Source organism: Salvelinus alpinus, chromosome 24 (genome assembly GCF_045679555.1).
Source record: "Salvelinus alpinus chromosome 24, SLU_Salpinus.1, whole genome shotgun sequence".
Taxonomy (NCBI): Eukaryota; Metazoa; Chordata; class Actinopteri; order Salmoniformes; family Salmonidae; genus Salvelinus; species Salvelinus alpinus.
Window position 1 is genome coordinate 45,178,568 of NC_092109.1, and position 16,980 is coordinate 45,195,547.

General features: G+C 52.8%; 1 protein-coding gene across 1 annotated transcript in view; it reads left to right on the forward strand.

Annotated features, from left to right (window-relative positions):
• gbe1a (glucan (1,4-alpha-), branching enzyme 1a) overlaps positions 1–16,980 on the forward strand; it is a 239,766-nt gene that overhangs the window by 199,917 nt on the left and 22,869 nt on the right. The window contains exon 15 of the mRNA XM_071364995.1: positions 9,234–9,366. Coding sequence (XP_071221096.1) covers positions 9,234–9,366 — 133 coding nt within the window. The remainder of the gene's footprint in view (positions 1–9,233; positions 9,367–16,980) is intronic.

Below are 16,980 nucleotides of genomic sequence, written 5' to 3' on the forward strand. Positions count from 1 at the left end.
CTCTGTCCTTATATCCCTCCCTCCATCTCTCCCTCCCTCCCTCCATCTCTCCCTCCATCTCTCCCTCCCTCTGTCCTTATATCCCTCCCTCCCTCCATCTCTCCCTCCATCTCTCCCTCCCTCTGTCCTTATATCCCTCCCTCCCTCCATCTCTCCCTCCCTCTGTCCTTATATCCCTCCCTCCCTCCATCTCTCCCTCCATCTCTCCCTCCATCTCTGTCCTTATATCCCTCCCTCCCTCCATCTCTCCCTCCCTGTGTCCTTATATCCCTCCCACCCTCCATCTCTCCCTCCCTCCATCTCTCCCTCCCTCTGTCCTTATATCCCTCCCTCCCTCCATCTCTCCATCCCTCTGTCCTTATATCCCTCCCTCCATCTCTCCCTCCATCTCTCCCTCCCTCTGTCCTTATATCCCTCCCTCCCTCCATCTCTCCCTCCCTCTGTCCTTATATCCCTCCCTCCCTCCATCTCTCCCTCTGTCCTTATATCCCTCCCACCCTCCATCTCTCCCTCTGTCCTTATATCCCTCCCACCCTCCATCCCTCCCTCCATCTCTCCCTCTGTCCTTATATCCCTCCCACCCTCCATCTCTCCCTCCCTCTGTCCTTATATCCCTCCCTCCCTCCATCTCTCCCTCTGTCCTTATATCCCTCCCTCCATCTCTCCCTCCCTCCCTCCATCTCTCCCTCCATCTCTCCCTCCCTCTGTCCTTATATCCCTCCCTCCCTCCATCTCTCCCTCCATCTCTCCCTCCCTCTGTCCTTATATCCCTCCCTCCCTCCATCTCTCCCTCCCTCTGTCCTTATATCCCTCCCTCCCTCCATCTCTCCCTCCATCTCTCCCTCCATCTCTGTCCTTATATCCCTCCCTCCCTCCATCTCTCCCTCCCTGTGTCCTTATATCCCTCCCACCCTCCATCTCTCCCTCCCTCCATCTCTCCCTCCCTCTGTCCTTATATCCCTCCCTCCCTCCATCTCTCCATCCCTCTGTCCTTATATCCCTCCCTCCATCTCTCCCTCCATCTCTCCCTCCCTCTGTCCTTATATCCCTCCCTCCCTCCATCTCTCCCTCCCTCTGTCCTTATATCCTTCCCTCCCTCCATCTCTCCCTCCATCTGTCCTTATATCCCTCCCACCCTCCATCTCTCCCTCCCTCTGTCCTTATATCCCTCCCTCCCTCCATCTCTCCCTCCATCTCTCCCTCTGTCCTTATATCCCTCCCTCCCTCCATCTCTCCCTCCCTGTGTCCTTATATCCCTCCCACCCTCCATCTCTCCCTCCCTCCATCTCTCCCTCCCTCTGTCCTTATATCCCTCCCTCCCTCCATCTCTCCCTCCATCTCTCCATCCGTCTGTCCTTATATCCCTCCCTCCCTCCATCTCTCCCTCCATCTCTCCCTCCCTCTGTCCTTATATCCCTCCCTCCCTCCATCTCTCCCTCCATCTGTCCTTATATCCCTCCCACCCTCCATCTCTCCCTCCCTCTGTCCTTATATCCCTCCCACCCTCCATCTCTCCCTCCCTCTGTCCTTATATCCCTCCCACCCTCCATCTCTACCTCCATCTCTCCCTCCATCTCTCCCTCTGTCCTTATATCCATCTCTCCCTCCATCTGTCCTTATATCCCTCCCTCCCTCCCTCTCTCCCTCCCTCCGTCCTTATATCCCTCCATCTCTCCCTCTGTCCTTATATCCCTCCCTCCCTCCATCTCTCCCTCCATCTCTCCCTCCCTCTGTCTTTATATCCCTCCATCTCTCCCTCTCTCCTTATATCCATCCCTCCCTCCATCTCTCCCTCCATCTCTCCCTCTGTCCTTATATCCCTCCCTCCATCTCTCCCTCCCTCTGTCCTTATATCCCTCCCTCCCTCCATCTCTCCCTCCCACTGTCCTTATATCCCGCCCTCCATCTCTCCCTCCCTCTGTCCTTATATCCCTCCCTCCCTCCATCTCTCCCTCTGTCCTTATATCCCTCCCTCCCTCCATCTCTCCCTCTGTCCTTATATCCCTCCATCTCTCCCTCTGTCCTCCATCTCTCCCTCCCTCTGTCCTTATATCCCTCCCTCCCTCCATCTCTCCCTCTGTCCTTATATCCCTCCCTCCATCTCTCCCTCCATCTCTCCCTCCCTCTGTCCTTATATCCCTCCCTCCCTCCATCTCTCCCTCCCTCTGTCCTTATATCCCTCCCTCCCTCCATCTCTCCCTCCCTCTGTCCTTATATCCCTCCCTCCCTCCATCTCTCCCTCCCTCTGTCCTTATATCCCTCCCTCCCTCCATCTCTCCCTCTGTCCTTATATCCCTCCCACCCTCCATCTCTCCCTCCCTCTGTCCTTATATCCCTCCCTCCCTCCATCTCTCCCTCCCTCTGTCCTTATATCCCTCCCTCCCTCCCTCTGTCCTTATATCCCTCCCTCCCTCCATCTCTCCCTCCCTCTGTCCTTATATCCCTCCCACCCTCCATCTCTCCCTCCCTCCATCTCTCCCTCCCTCTGTCCTTATATCCCTCCCTCCCTCCATCTCTCCCTCCATCTCTCCATCCGTCTGTCCTTATATCCCTCCCTCCCTCCATCTCTCCCTCCATCTCTCCCTCCCTCTGTCCTTATATCCCTCCCTCCCTCCATCTCTCCCTCCATCTGTCCTTATATCCCTCCCACCCTCCATCTCTCCCTCCCTCTGTCCTTATATCCCTCCCACCCTCCATCTCTCCCTCCCTCTGTCCTTATATCCCTCCCACCCTCCATCTCTACCTCCATCTCTCCCTCCATCTCTCCCTCTGTCCTTATATCCATCTCTCCCTCCATCTGTCCTTATATCCCTCCCTCCCTCCCTCTCTCCCTCCCTCCGTCCTTATATCCCTCCATCTCTCCCTCTGTCCTTATATCCCTCCCTCCCTCCATCTCTCCCTCCATCTCTCCCTCCCTCTGTCTTTATATCCCTCCATCTCTCCCTCTCTCCTTATATCCATCCCTCCCTCCATCTCTCCCTCCATCTCTCCCTCTGTCCTTATATCCCTCCCTCCATCTCTCCCTCCCTCTGTCCTTATATCCCTCCCTCCCTCCATCTCTCCCTCCCACTGTCCTTATATCCCGCCCTCCATCTCTCCCTCCCTCTGTCCTTATATCCCTCCCTCCCTCCATCTCTCCCTCTGTCCTTATATCCCTCCCTCCCTCCATCTCTCCCTCTGTCCTTATATCCCTCCATCTCTCCCTCTGTCCTCCATCTCTCCCTCCCTCTGTCCTTATATCCCTCCCTCCCTCCATCTCTCCCTCTGTCCTTATATCCCTCCCTCCATCTCTCCCTCCATCTCTCCCTCCCTCTGTCCTTATATCCCTCCCTCCCTCCATCTCTCCCTCCCTCTGTCCTTATATCCCTCCCTCCCTCCATCTCTCCCTCCCTCTGTCCTTATATCCCTCCCTCCCTCCATCTCTCCCTCCCTCTGTCCTTATATCCCTCCCTCCCTCCATCTCTCCCTCTGTCCTTATATCCCTCCCACCCTCCATCTCTCCCTCCCTCTGTCCTTATATCCCTCCCTCCCTCCATCTCTCCCTCCCTCTGTCCTTATATCCCTCCCTCCCTCCCTCTGTCCTTATATCCCTCCCTTCCCTCCCTCCATCTCTCCCTCCCTCTGTCCTTATATCCCTCCCCCCCTCCATCTCTCCCTCCCTCTGTCCTTATATCCCTCCCTCCCTCCATCTCTCCCTCCCTCTGTCCTTATATCCCTCCCTCCCTCCATCTCTCCCTCTGTCCTTATATCCCTCCCTCCATCTCTCCCTCTGTCCTTATATCCCTCCCACCCTCCATCTCTCCCTCTGTCCTTATATCCCTCCCACCCTCCATCTCTCCCTCCATCTCTCCCTCTGTCCTTATATCCCTCCCTCCCTCCATCTCTCCCTCTGTCCTTATATCCCACCCTCCCTCTGTCCTTATATCCCTCCCTCCCTCCATCTCTCCCTCCCTCTGTCCTTATATCCCTCCATCTCTCCCTCCATCTCTCCCTCCCTCTGTCCTTATATCCCTCTCTCCCTCTGTCCTTATATCCCTCCCACCCTCCATCTCTCCCTCCCTCTGTCCTTATATCCCTCCCACCCTCCATCTCTCCCTCCCTCTGTCCTTATATCCCTCCCTCCCTCCATCTCTCCCTCCCTCTGTCCTTATATCCCTCCCACCCTCCATCTCTCCCTCCTTCTGTCCTTATATCCCTCCCTCCCTCCATCTCTCCCTCCCTCTGTCCTTATATCCCTCCCTCCATCTCTCCCTCCCTCTGTCCTTATATCCCTCCCTCCCTCCATCTCTCCCTCCATCTCTCCCTCCATCTGTCCTTATATCCCTCCCACCCTCCATCTCTCCCTCTGTCCTTATATCCCTCCCACCCTCCATCTCTCCCTCCCTCTGTCCTTATATCCCTCCCTCCCTCCATCTCTCCCTCCCTCTGTCCTTATATCCCTCCCTCCCTCCATCTCTCCCTCCATCTCTCCCTCCATCTGTCCTTATATCCCTCCCACCCTCCATCTCTCCCTCTGTCCTTATATCCCTCCCTCCCTCCATCTCTCCCTCCCTCTGTCCTTATATCCCTCCCTCCCTCCATCTCTCCCTCCCTCTGTCCTTATATCCCTCCCTCCCTCCATCTCTCCCTCTGTCCTTATATCCCTCCCACCCTCCATCTCTCCCTCTGTCCTTATATCCCTCCCACCCTCCATCTCTCCCTCCCTCTGTCCTTATATCCCTCCCTCCCTCCATCTCTCCCTCCCTCTGTCCTTATATCCCTCCCTCCCTCCATCTCTCCCTCTGTCCTTATATCCCTCCCACCCTCCATCTCTCCCTCTGTCCTTATATCCCTCCCACCCTCCATCCCTCCCTCCATCTCTCCCTCTGTCCTTATATCCCTCCCACCCTCCATCTCTCCCTCCCTCTGTCCTTATATCCCTCCCTCCCTCCATCTCTCCCTCTGTCCTTATATCCCTCCCTCCATCTCTCCCTCCCTCCCTCCATCTCTCCCTCCATCTCTCCCTCCCTCTGTCCTTATATCCCTCCCTCCCTCCATCTCTCCCTCCATCTCTCCCTCCCTCTGTCCTTATATCCCTCCCTCCCTCCATCTCTCCCTCCCTCTGTCCTTATATCCCTCCCTCCCTCCATCTCTCCCTCCATCTCTCCCTCCATCTCTGTCCTTATATCCCTCCCTCCCTCCATCTCTCCCTCCCTGTGTCCTTATATCCCTCCCACCCTCCATCTCTCCCTCCCTCCATCTCTCCCTCCCTCTGTCCTTATATCCCTCCCTCCCTCCATCTCTCCATCCCTCTGTCCTTATATCCCTCCCTCCATCTCTCCCTCCATCTCTCCCTCCCTCTGTCCTTATATCCCTCCCTCCCTCCATCTCTCCCTCCCTCTGTCCTTATATCCTTCCCTCCCTCCATCTCTCCCTCCATCTGTCCTTATATCCCTCCCACCCTCCATCTCTCCCTCCCTCTGTCCTTATATCCCTCCCTCCCTCCAACTCTCCCTCCATCTCTCCCTCCATCTCTCCCTCTGTCCTTATATCCCTCCCTCCCTCCATCTCTCCCTCCCTGTGTCCTTATATCCCTCCCACCCTCCATCTCTCCCTCCCTCCATCTCTCCCTCCCTCTGTCCTTATATCCCTCCCTCCCTCCATCTCTCCCTCCATCTCTCCATCCGTCTGTCCTTATATCCCTCCCTCCCTCCATCTCTCCCTCCATCTCTCCCTCCCTCTGTCCTTATATCCCTCCCTCCCTCCATCTCTCCCTCCATCTGTCCTTATATCCCTCCCACCCTCCATCTCTCCCTCCCTCTGTCCTTATATCCCTCCCACCCTCCATCTCTCCCTCCCTCTGTCCTTATATCCCTCCCACCCTCCATCTCTACCTCCATCTCTCCCTCCATCTCTCCCTCTGTCCTTATATCCATCTCTCCCTCCATCTGTCCTTATATCCCTCCCTCCCTCCCTCTCTCCCTCCCTCCGTCCTTATATCCCTCCATCTCTCCCTCTGTCCTTATATCCCTCCCTCCCTCCATCTCTCCCTCCATCTCTCCCTCCCTCTGTCTTTATATCCCTCCATCTCTCCCTCTCTCCTTATATCCATCCCTCCCTCCATCTCTCCCTCCATCTCTCCCTCTGTCCTTATATCCCTCCCTCCATCTCTCCCTCCCTCTGTCCTTATATCCCTCCCTCCCTCCATCTCTCCCTCCCACTGTCCTTATATCCCGCCCTCCATCTCTCCCTCCCTCTGTCCTTATATCCCTCCCTCCCTCCATCTCTCCCTCTGTCCTTATATCCCTCCCTCCCTCCATCTCTCCCTCTGTCCTTATATCCCTCCATCTCTCCCTCTGTCCTCCATCTCTCCCTCCCTCTGTCCTTATATCCCTCCCTCCCTCCATCTCTCCCTCTGTCCTTATATCCCTCCCTCCCTCCATCTCTCCCTCCCTCTGTCCTTATATCCCTCCCACCCTCCATCTCTCCCTCTGTCCTTATATCCCTCCCTCCCTCCATCTCTCCCTCTGTCCTTATATCCCTCCCTCCCTCCATCTCTCCCTCTGTCCTTATATCCCTCCCACCCTCCATCTCTCCCTCCCTCTGTCCTTATATCCCTCCCTCCCTCCATCTCTCCCTCTGTCCTTTTATCCCTCCCTCCATCTCTCCCTCCATCTGTCCTTATATCCCTCCCTCCCTCTCTCCCTCCCTCTGTCCTTATATCCCTCCCTCCCTCCATCTCTCCCTCTGTCCTCCATCTCTCCCTCCCTCTGTCCTTATATCCCTCCCTCCCTCCATCTCTCCCTCTGTCCTTATATCCCTCCATCTCTCCCTCCATCTCTCCCTCTGTCCTTATATCCCTCCCTCCCTCCATCTCTCCCTCTGTCCTTATATCCCTCCCTCCCTCCATCTCTCCCTCTGTCCTTATATCCCTCCCACCCTCCATCTCTCCCTCCCTCTGTCCTTATATCCCTCCCTCCCTCCATCTCTCCCTCTGTCCTTTTATCCCTCCCTCCATCTCTCCCTCCATCTGTCCTTATATCCCTCCCTCCCTCTCTCCCTCCCTCTGTCCTTATATCCCTCCCTCCCTCCATCTCTCCCTCTGTCCTCCATCTCTCCCTCCCTCTGTCCTTATATCCCTCCCTCCCTCCATCTCTCCCTCTGTCCTTATATCCCTCCATCTCTCCCTCCATCTCTCCCTCTGTCCTTATATCCCTCCCACCCTCCATCTCTCCCTCTGTCCTTATATCCCTCCCTCCCTCCATCTCTCCCTCTGTCCTTATATCCCTCCCTCCCTCCATCTCTCCCTCTGTCCTTATATCCCTCCCACCCTCCATCTCTCCCTCCCTCTGTCCTTATATCCCTCCCTCCCTCCATCTCTCCCTCTGTCCTTTTATCCCTCCCTCCATCTCTCCCTCCATCTGTCCTTATATCCCTCCCTCCCTCTCTCCCTCCCTCTGTCCTTATATCCCTCCCTCCCTCCATCTCTCCCTCTGTCCTCCATCTCTCCCTCCCTCTGTCCTTATATCCCTCCCTCCCTCCATCTCTCCCTCTGTCCTTATATCCCTCCATCTCTCCCTCCATCTCTCCCTCTGTCCTTATATCCCTCCCTCCCTCCATCTCTCCCTCTGTCCTTATATCCCTCCCTCCCTCCATCTCTCCCTCTGTCCTTATATCCCTCCCACCCTCCATCTCTCCCTCCCTCTGTCCTTATATCCCTCCCTCCATCTCTCCCTCTGTCCTTTTATCCCTCCCTCCATCTCTCCCTCCATCTGTCCTTATATCCCTCCCTCCCTCTCTCCCTCCCTCTGTCCTTATATCCCTCCCTCCCTCCATCTCTCCCTCTGTCCTCCATCTCTCCCTCCCTCTGTCCTTATATCCCTCCCTCCCTCCATCTCTCCCTCTGTCCTTATATCCCTCCATCTCTCCCTCCATCTCTCCCTCTGTCCTTATATCCCTCCCACCCTCCATCTCTCCCTCTGTCCTTATATCCCTCCCTCCCTCCATCTCTCCCTCCATCTCTCCCTCTGTCCTTATATCCCTCCCACCCTCCATCTCTCCCTATGTCCTTATATCCCACCCTCCATCTCTCCCTCCCTCTGTCCTTATATCCCTCCCTCCCTCCATCTCTCCCTACATCTCTCCCTCCATCCCTCCCTCCATCCCTCCCTCCCTCTGTCCTTATATCCCTCCCTCCCTCCATCTGTCCTTATATCCCTCCCACCCTCCATCTCTCCCTCTGTCCTTATATCCCTCCCTCCCTCCATCTCTCCCTCCATCTCTCCCTCCATCTCTCCCTCCATCTCTCCCTACATCTCTCCCTCCATCCCTCCCTCCATCCCTCCCTCCCTCTGTCCTTATATCCCTCCCTCCCTCCATCTCTCCTTCTGTCCTTATATCCCTCCCACCCTCCATCTCTCCCTCCCTCTGTCCTTATATCCCTCCCACCCTCCATCTCTCCCTCCCTCTGTCCTTATATCCCTCCCTCCCTCCATCTCTCCCTCTGTCCTTATATCCTCCCACCCTCCATCTCTCCCTCTGTCCTTATATCCCTCCCTCCATCTCTCCCTCCCTCTGTCCTTATATCCCTCCCACCCTCCATCTCTCCCTCCCTCTGTCCTTATATCCCTCCCTCCCTCTCTCCATCCCTCTGTCCTTATATCCCTCCCTCCCTCTCTCCCTCCCTCTGTCCTTATATCCCTCCCTCCCTCCATCTCTCCCTCTGTCCTTATATCCCTCCCTCCATCTCTCCCTCCCTCTGTCCTTATATCCCTCCCTCCCTCCATCTCTCCCTCTGTCCTTATATCCCTCCCTCCCTCTCTCCCTCCCTCTGTCCTTATATCCCTCCCTCCCTCCATCTCTCCCTCCATCTCTCCCTCCCTCTGTCCTTATATCCCTCCCTCCCTCTCTCCCTCCCTCTGTCCTTATATCCCTCCCTCCCTCTCTCCCTCCATATGTCCTTATATCACTCCCTCTCTCCCTCCCTCTGTCCTTATATCCCTCCCTCCCTCCATCTCTCCCTCTGTCCTTATATCCCTCCATCTGTCCTTCCATCTCTCCCTCCCTCTGTCCTTATATCCCTCCCTCCCTCCATCTCTCTCTCCCTCCATCTCTCCCTCTGTCCTTATATCCCTCCCTCCATCTCTCCCTCTGTCCTTATATCCCTCCCTCCCTCCCTCTGTCCTTATATCCCTCCCTCCCTCCCTCTGTCCTTATATCCCTCCCTCCCTCCATCCTTCCTTAACCCCCCTCAGATATCGTATCAAGCTGGACAGTGATGCTGAGCAGTATGGGGGACATGGTCGACTGGACACAGACACAGAGTTCTTCACCGAACAGGAACCGTTTAAAGGTGTGGACGACCAATGGCAGCCGCACTCTTTGAAGGTAGGTTACAGTACTGCTGTGTTGGGTAGGTTCCTCAGTACCGCTGTGTTGGGTCGGTTCCTCAGTACCGCTGTGTGGGTGTTGGGTAGGTTCCTCAGTACCGCTGTGTGGGTGTTGGGTCGGTTCCTCAGTACCGCTGTGTGGGTGTTGGGTAGGTTCCTCAGTACCGCTGTGTGGGTGTTGGGTCGGTTCCTCAGTACCGCTGTGTGGGTGTTGGGTAGGTTCCTCAGTACCGCTGTGTGGGTGTTGGGTCAGTTCCTCAGTACCACTGTGTTGGGTAGGTTCCTCAGTACCGCTGTGTGGGTGTTGGGTCGGTTCCTCAGTACCGCTGTGTGGGTGTTGGGTCGGTTCCTCAGTACCGCTGTGTGGGTGTTGGGTCGGTTCCTCAGTACCGCTGTGTTGGGTCGGTTCCTCAGTACCACTGTGTTGGTGTTGGGTCGGTTCCTCAGTACCGCTGTGTGGGTGTTGGGTCGGTTCCTCAGTACCGCTGTGTGGGTGTTGGGTCGGTTCCTCAGTACCGCTGTGTTGGGTCGGTTCCTCAGTACCGCTGTGTTGGGTCGGTTCCTCAGTACCGCTGTGTTGGGTGTTGGGTAGGTTCCTCAGTACCGCTGTGTTGGGTCGGTTCCTCAGTACCGCTGTGTGGCTGTTGGGTCGGTTCCTCAGTACCGCTGTGTGGCTGTTGGGTCGGTTCCTCAGTACCGCTGTGTTGGGTAGGTTCCTCAGTACCGCTGTGTTGGGTCGGTTCCTCAGTACCGCTGTGTTGGGTCGGTTCCTCAGTACCGCTGTGTTGGGTCGGTTCCTCAGTACCACTGTGTGGGTGTTGGGTCGGTTCCTCAGTACCACTGTGTGGTTGTTGGGTCGGTTCCTCAGTACCGCTGTGTGGGTGTTGGGTCGGTTCCTCAGTACCGCTGTGTTGGGTCGGTTCCTCAGTACCGCTTTACCACTGGGTGGGTGTTGGCTAGGTTCCTCAGTACCGCTGTGTGGGTGTTGGGTCGGTTCCTCAGTACCGCTGTGTGGGTGTTGGGTAGGTTCCTCAGTACCGCTGTGTTGGGTAGGTTCCTCAGTACCGCTGTGTGGGTGTTGGGTAGGTTCCTCAGTACCGCTGGGTGGGTGTTGGGTAGGTTCCTCAGTACCGCTGTGTCGGGTCGGTTCCTCAGTACCGCTGGGTGGGTGTCGGGTCCAAGTAGGTTCCTCTGAAGCCCCTGTATGATTTTACTTTGCTACATCCACTTTTGGAAATGTGCGGAGCTTTTTACCCATGTTGTTTGCAGAGGCAGGTTGTGGCATACACACACACACACACACACACACACACACACACACACACACACACACACACACACACACACACACACACACACACACACACACACACACATCTTCTTAAATAAAGGTGGTGTCCTGCTAATCTCACACAGAATATGCCGTTTCTGCTCCCAATTACTGTCATTCTCTCCTCTGGCTCTCTGTCTCTCTCTCTCTGTCTCTCTCTCTCTGTCTCTCTCTCTGTCTCTCTGGCTCTCTCTCTCTCTCTCTCTCTCTCTCTCTCTCTCTCTCTCTCTCTCTCTCTCTCTCTCTCTCTCTCTCGCTCTGGCTCTGGCTCTCTCTCAATTCAATTCAATTGACTTTATTGACATGGCAAGTTATTATTACTTACATTGTCAAAGTATACATATCGAAAAATGTAAATAAAATATATATGTATATATATACACAAAATATTTATATATAAATAAATGGTGGGACTAACAGCAATAATAATAGTAGTAGTGGACATGGGATTACCATTACACATATTGGTAATTACACATTACACAATATGTGTAAGTACAAAAGGGAAAATAAATAAACATAAATATGGGTTGTATTTACAATGGTGTTTGTTCTTCACTGGTTGCCCTTTTCTTGTGACAACAGGTCACACATCTTGCTGCTGTGATGCACACTGTGGAATTTCACCCAGTAGATATGGGAGTTTATCAAAATTGGATTTGTTTTCAAATTCTTTGTGGATCTGTGTAATCTGAGGGAAATATGTGTCTCTAATATGGTCATACATTGGGCAGGAGGTTAGGAAGTGCAGCTCAGTTTCCACCTCATTTTGTGGGCAGTGTGCACATAGCCTGTTTTCTCTTGAGAGCCATGTCTGCCTACGGCGGCCTTTCTCAATAGCAAGGCTATGCTCACTGAGTCTGTACATAGTCAAAGCTTTCCTTAAGTTTGGGTCAGTCACAGTGGTCAGGTATTCTGCCACTGTGTACTCTCTGTTTAGGGCCAAATAGCATTCTAGTTTGCTCTGTTTTTTTGTTACTTCTTTCCAATGTGTTGTGCTGTTGTCCTAATTCTCTTTTTGTTTTCTCATGATTTGGTTGGGTCTAATTGTGCTGTTGTCCTGTGGCTCTGTGGGGTCTGTTTGTGTTTGTGACAGAGCCCCAGGACCAGCTTGCTTAGGGGACTCTTTTCCAGGTTCATCTCTCTGTAGGTGATGGCTTTGTTATGGAAGGTTTGGGAATCGCTTCCTTTTAGGTGGTTGTAGAATTTAATGGTTATTTTCTGGATTTTGATAATTAGCGGGTATCGGCCTAATTCTGCTCTGCGTGCATTATTTGGTGTTCTACGTTGTACACGGAGGATATTTTTGCAGAATTCTGCATGCAGAGTCTCAATTTGGTGTTTGTCCCATTTTGTGAATTCTTGCTTGGTGAGCGGACCCCAGACCTCACAACTATAAAGGGCAATGGGTTATATAACTGACTGAAGTATTTTTTAGCCAGATCCTAATTGGTATGTCGAATTTTATGTTCCTTTTGATGGCGTAGAAGACCCTTCTTGCCTTGTCTCTCAGATCGTTCACAGCTTATTTTATTTATTTATTTAACCTTTATTTAACTAGGCAAGTCAGTTAAGAACTTATGTTTATTTACAATGACGGTCAAACCTGGGCGACTTGTGCACCGCCCCAATCACAGCCGGTTGTGATACAGCCTGGATTCGAACCAGGGACTGTAGTGACGCCTCAGACCGCTGCACCACTCGGGAGTTACCTGTGGCGCTGATGTTTAGGCCGAGGTATGTATCGTTTTTTGTGTGCTCTCGGACAACGGTGTCTAAATGGAATTTGTATTTGTGGTCCTGGCAACTGGACCTTTTATGGAACACCATTATTTTTGTTTTACTGAGATTTACTGTCAGGACCCAGGTCTGGGTGCTGCAGACTGGTCTAGTAGGGTGAGGCCGGGTGCTGCGGACTGTTCTAGTAGGGTGAGGCCGGGTGCTGCGGACTGTTCTAGTAGGGTGAGGCCGGGTGCTGCGGACTGTTCTAGTAGGGTGAGGCCGGGTGCTGCGGACTGTTCTAGTAGGGTGAGGCCGGGTGCTGCGGACTGTTCTAGTAGGGTGAGGCCGGGTGCTGCGGACTGTTCTAGTAGGGTGAGGCCGGGTGCTGCAGACTGTTCTAGTAGGGTGAGGCCGGGTGCTGCAGACTGTTCTAGTAGGGTGAGGCCGGGTGCTGCAGACTGTTCTAGTAGGGTGAGGCCGGGTGCTGCAGACTGTTCTAGTAGGGTGAGGCCGGGTGCTGCAGACTGTTCTAGTAGGGTGAGGCCGGGTGCTGCAGACTGGTCTAGTAGGGTGAGGCCGGGTGCTGCGGACTGGTCTAGTAGGGTGAGGCCGGGTGCTGCGGACTGTTCTAGTAGGGTGAGGCCGGGTGCTGCGGACTGGTCTAGTAGGGTGAGGCCGGGTGCTGCGGACTGTTCTAGTAGGGTGAGGCCGGGTGCTGCAGACTGTTCTAGTGGGGTGAGGCCGGGTGCTGCAGACTGTTCTAGTAGGGTGAGGCCGGGTGCTGCAGACTGTTCTAGTGGGGTGAGGCCGGGTGCTGCAGACTGTTCTAGTAGGGTGAGGCCGGGTGCTGCAGACTGTTCTAGTAGGGTGAGGCCGGGTGCTGCAGACTGTTCTAGTGGGGTGAGGCCGGGTGCTGCAGACTGTTCTAGTGGGGTGAGGCCGGGTGCTGCAGACTGTTCTAGTAGGGTGAGGCCGGGTGCTGCAGACTGTTCTAGTAGGGTGAGGCCGGGTGCTGCAGACTGTTCTAGTAGGGTGAGGCCGGGTGCTGCAGACTGTTCTAGTAGGGTGAGGCCGGGTGCTGCAGACTGTTCTAGTATCAATCAATTTCAATCAATCAATTTTATTTTATATAGCCCTTCGTACATCAGCTAATATCTCGAAGTGCTGTACAGACACCCAGCCTAAAACCCCAAACAGCTAGTAATGCAGGTGTAGAAGCACGGTGGCTAGGAAAAACTCCCTAGAAAGGCCAAAACCTAGGAAGAAACCTAGAGAGGAACCAGGCTATGAGGGGTGGCCAGTCCTCTTCTGGCTGTGCCGGGTGGAGATTATAACAGAACTATGCCAAGATGTTCAAAAATGTTCATAAGTGACAAGCATGGTCAAATAATAATCATGAATAATTTTCAGTTGGCTTTTCATAGCCGATCATCAAGAGTTGAAAAACAACAGGTCTGGGAAAGGTGGCGGTTCCATAACCGCAGGCAGAACAGCTGAAACTGGAATAGCAGCAAGGCCAGGCGGACTGGGGACAGCAAGGAGTCACCACGGGCGGCAGTCCCGACGCATGGTCCTAGGGCCCAGGTCCTCCGAGAGAAAGAAAGAGAGAAGGAGAAAATTAGAGAGAGCCAAGATTTTCAAAATTTCCATAAATGACAAGCATGGTCAAATAATAATCAGGAATAAATCTCAGTTGGCTTTTCATAGCCGATCATTAAGAGTTGAAAACAGCAGGTCTGGGACAGGTAGGGGTTCCATAACCGCAGGCAGAACAGTTGAAACTGGAATAGCAGCAAGGCCAGGCGGACTGGGGACAGCAAGGAGTCACCACGGCCGGTAGTCCCGACGTATGGTCCTAGGGCTCAGGTCCTCCGAGAGAAAGAAAGAGAGAAGGAGAAAATTAGAGAGAGCCAAGATTTTCAAAATGTTCATAAATGACAAGCATGGTCAAATAATAATCAGGAATAAATCTCAGTTGGCTTTTCATAGCCGATCATTAAGAGTTGAAAACAGCAGGTCTGGGACAGGTAGGGGTTCCGTAACCACAGGCAGAACAGTTGAAACTGGAATAGCAGCAAGGCCAGGCGGACTGGGGACAGCAAGGTGTCATCATGCCCGGTAGTCCTGACGTATGGTCCTAGGGCTCAGGTTCTCAGAGAGAAAGAGAGAACGAGAGAATTAGAGAGAGCATACTTAAATTCACACAGGACACTGGATAAGACAGGAGAAGTACTCCAGGTAACCAACTGACCCTAGCCCCCCGACACAAACTACTGCAGCATAAATACTGGAGGCTGAGACAGGAGCGGTCAGGAGACACTGTGGCCCCATCCGAAGAAACCCCCGGACAGGGCCAAATAGGAAGGATATAACCCCACCCACTTTGCCAAAGCACAGCCCCCGCACCACTAGAGGGAAATCCTCAACCACCAACTTACAATCCTGAGACAATGCCGAGTATAGCCCACAAAGGTCTCCACCACAGCACAAACCAAGGGGGGGCGCCAACCCAGACAGGAAGATCACGTCAGTAACTCAACCCACTCAAGTGACGCACCCCTCCTAGGGACGGCATGAAAGAGCACCAGCAAGCCAGTGACTCAGCCCCTGTAACAGGGTTAGAGGCAGAGAATCCCAGTGGAGAGAGGGGAACCGGCCTGGCAGAGACAGCAAGGGCGGTTCGTTGCTCCAGAGCCTTTCCGTTCACCTTCACACTCCTGGGCCAGGCTACACTCAATCATATGACCTACTGAAGAGATAAGTCTTCAGTAAAGACTTAAAGGTTGAGACCGAGTCTGCGTCTCTCACATGGGTAGGCAGACTGTTCCATAAAAATGGAGATCTATAGGAGAAAGCCCTGCCTCCCGCTGTTTGCTTAGAAATTCTAGGGACAATTAGGAGGCCTGCGTCTTGTGACCGTAGCGTACGTATTGGTATGTACGGCAGGACCAACTCGGAAAGATAGGTAGGAGCAAGCCCATGTAACGCTTTATAGGTTAACAGTAAAACCTTGAAATCAGCCCTTGCCTTAACAGGAAGCCAGTGTAGGGAAGCTAGCACTGGAGTAATATGATCAAATTTCTTGGTTCTAGTCAGGATTCTAGCAGCCGTATTTAGCACTAACTGAAGTTTATTTAGTGCTTTATCCGGGTAGCCGGAAAGTAGAGCATTGCAGTAGTCTAACCTAGAAGTAACAAATGCATGGATTAATTTTTCTGCATCATTTTTGGACAGAAAATTTCTGATTTTTGCAATGTTACGTAGATGGAAAAAAGCTGTCCTTGAAACAGTCTTGATATGTTCGTCAAAAGAGAGATCAGGGTCAAGAGTAACGCCGAGGTCCTTCACAGTTTTATTTGAGACGACTTTACAACCATCAAGATGAATTGTCAGATTTAACAGAAGATCTCTTTGTTTCTTGGGACCTAGAACAAGCATCTCTGTTTTGTCCGAGTTTAAAAGTAGAAAGTTTTCAGCCATCCACTTCCTTATGTCTGAAACACAGGCTTCTAGCGAGGGCAATTTTGGGGCTTCACCATGTTTCATTGAAATGTACAGCTGTGTGTCATCCGCATAGCAGTGAAAGTTAACATTATGTTTTCGAATAACATCCCCAAGAGGTAAAATATATAGTGAAAACAATAGTGGTCCTAAAACGGAACCTTGAGGAACACCGAAATGTACAGTTGATTTGTCAGAGGACAGACCATTCACAGAGACAAACTGATATCTTTCCGACAGGTAAGATCTAAACCAGGCCAGAACTTGTCCGTGTAGACCAATTTGGGTTTCCAGTCTCTCCAAAAGAATGTGGTGATCGATGGTGTCAAAGGCAGCACTAAGGTCTAGTAGCACGAGGACAGATGCAGAGCCTCGGTCTGACGCCATTAAAAGGTCATTTACCACCTTCACAAGTGCAGTCTCAGTGCTATGATGGGGTCTAAAACCAGACTGAAGCATTTCGTATACATTATTTGTCTTCAGAAAGGCAGTGAGTTGCTGCGCAACAGCTTTTTCTAAAATCTTTGAGAGGAATGGAAGATTCGATATAGGCCGATAGTTTTTTATATTTTCCGGGTCAAGGTTTGGCTTTTTCAAGAGAGGCTTTATCACTGCCACTTTTAGTGAGTTTGGTACACATCCGGTGGATAGAGAGCTGTTTATTATGTTCAACATAGGAGGGCCAAGCACAGGAAGCAGCTCCTTCAGCAGTTTAGTAGGAATAGGATCCAGTATGCAGCTTGAAGGTTTAGAGGCCATGATTATTTTCATCATTGTGTCAAGAGATATAGTACTAAAACACTTAAGTGTCTCTCCCGATCCCAGGCCCTCGCAGAGCTGTGCAGATCCAGGACAGCTAAGCCCTGGAGGAATACGCAGATTCAAAGAGGAGTCCGTAATTTGCTTTCTAATGGTCATGATCTTTTCCTCAAAGAAGTTCATGAATTTATTACTGCTGAAGTGAAAGCCATCCTCTCTTGGGGAATGCTGCTTTTTAGTTAGTTTCGCAACAGTATCAAAAAGAAATTTTGGATTGTTCTTATTTTCCTCGATTAAGTT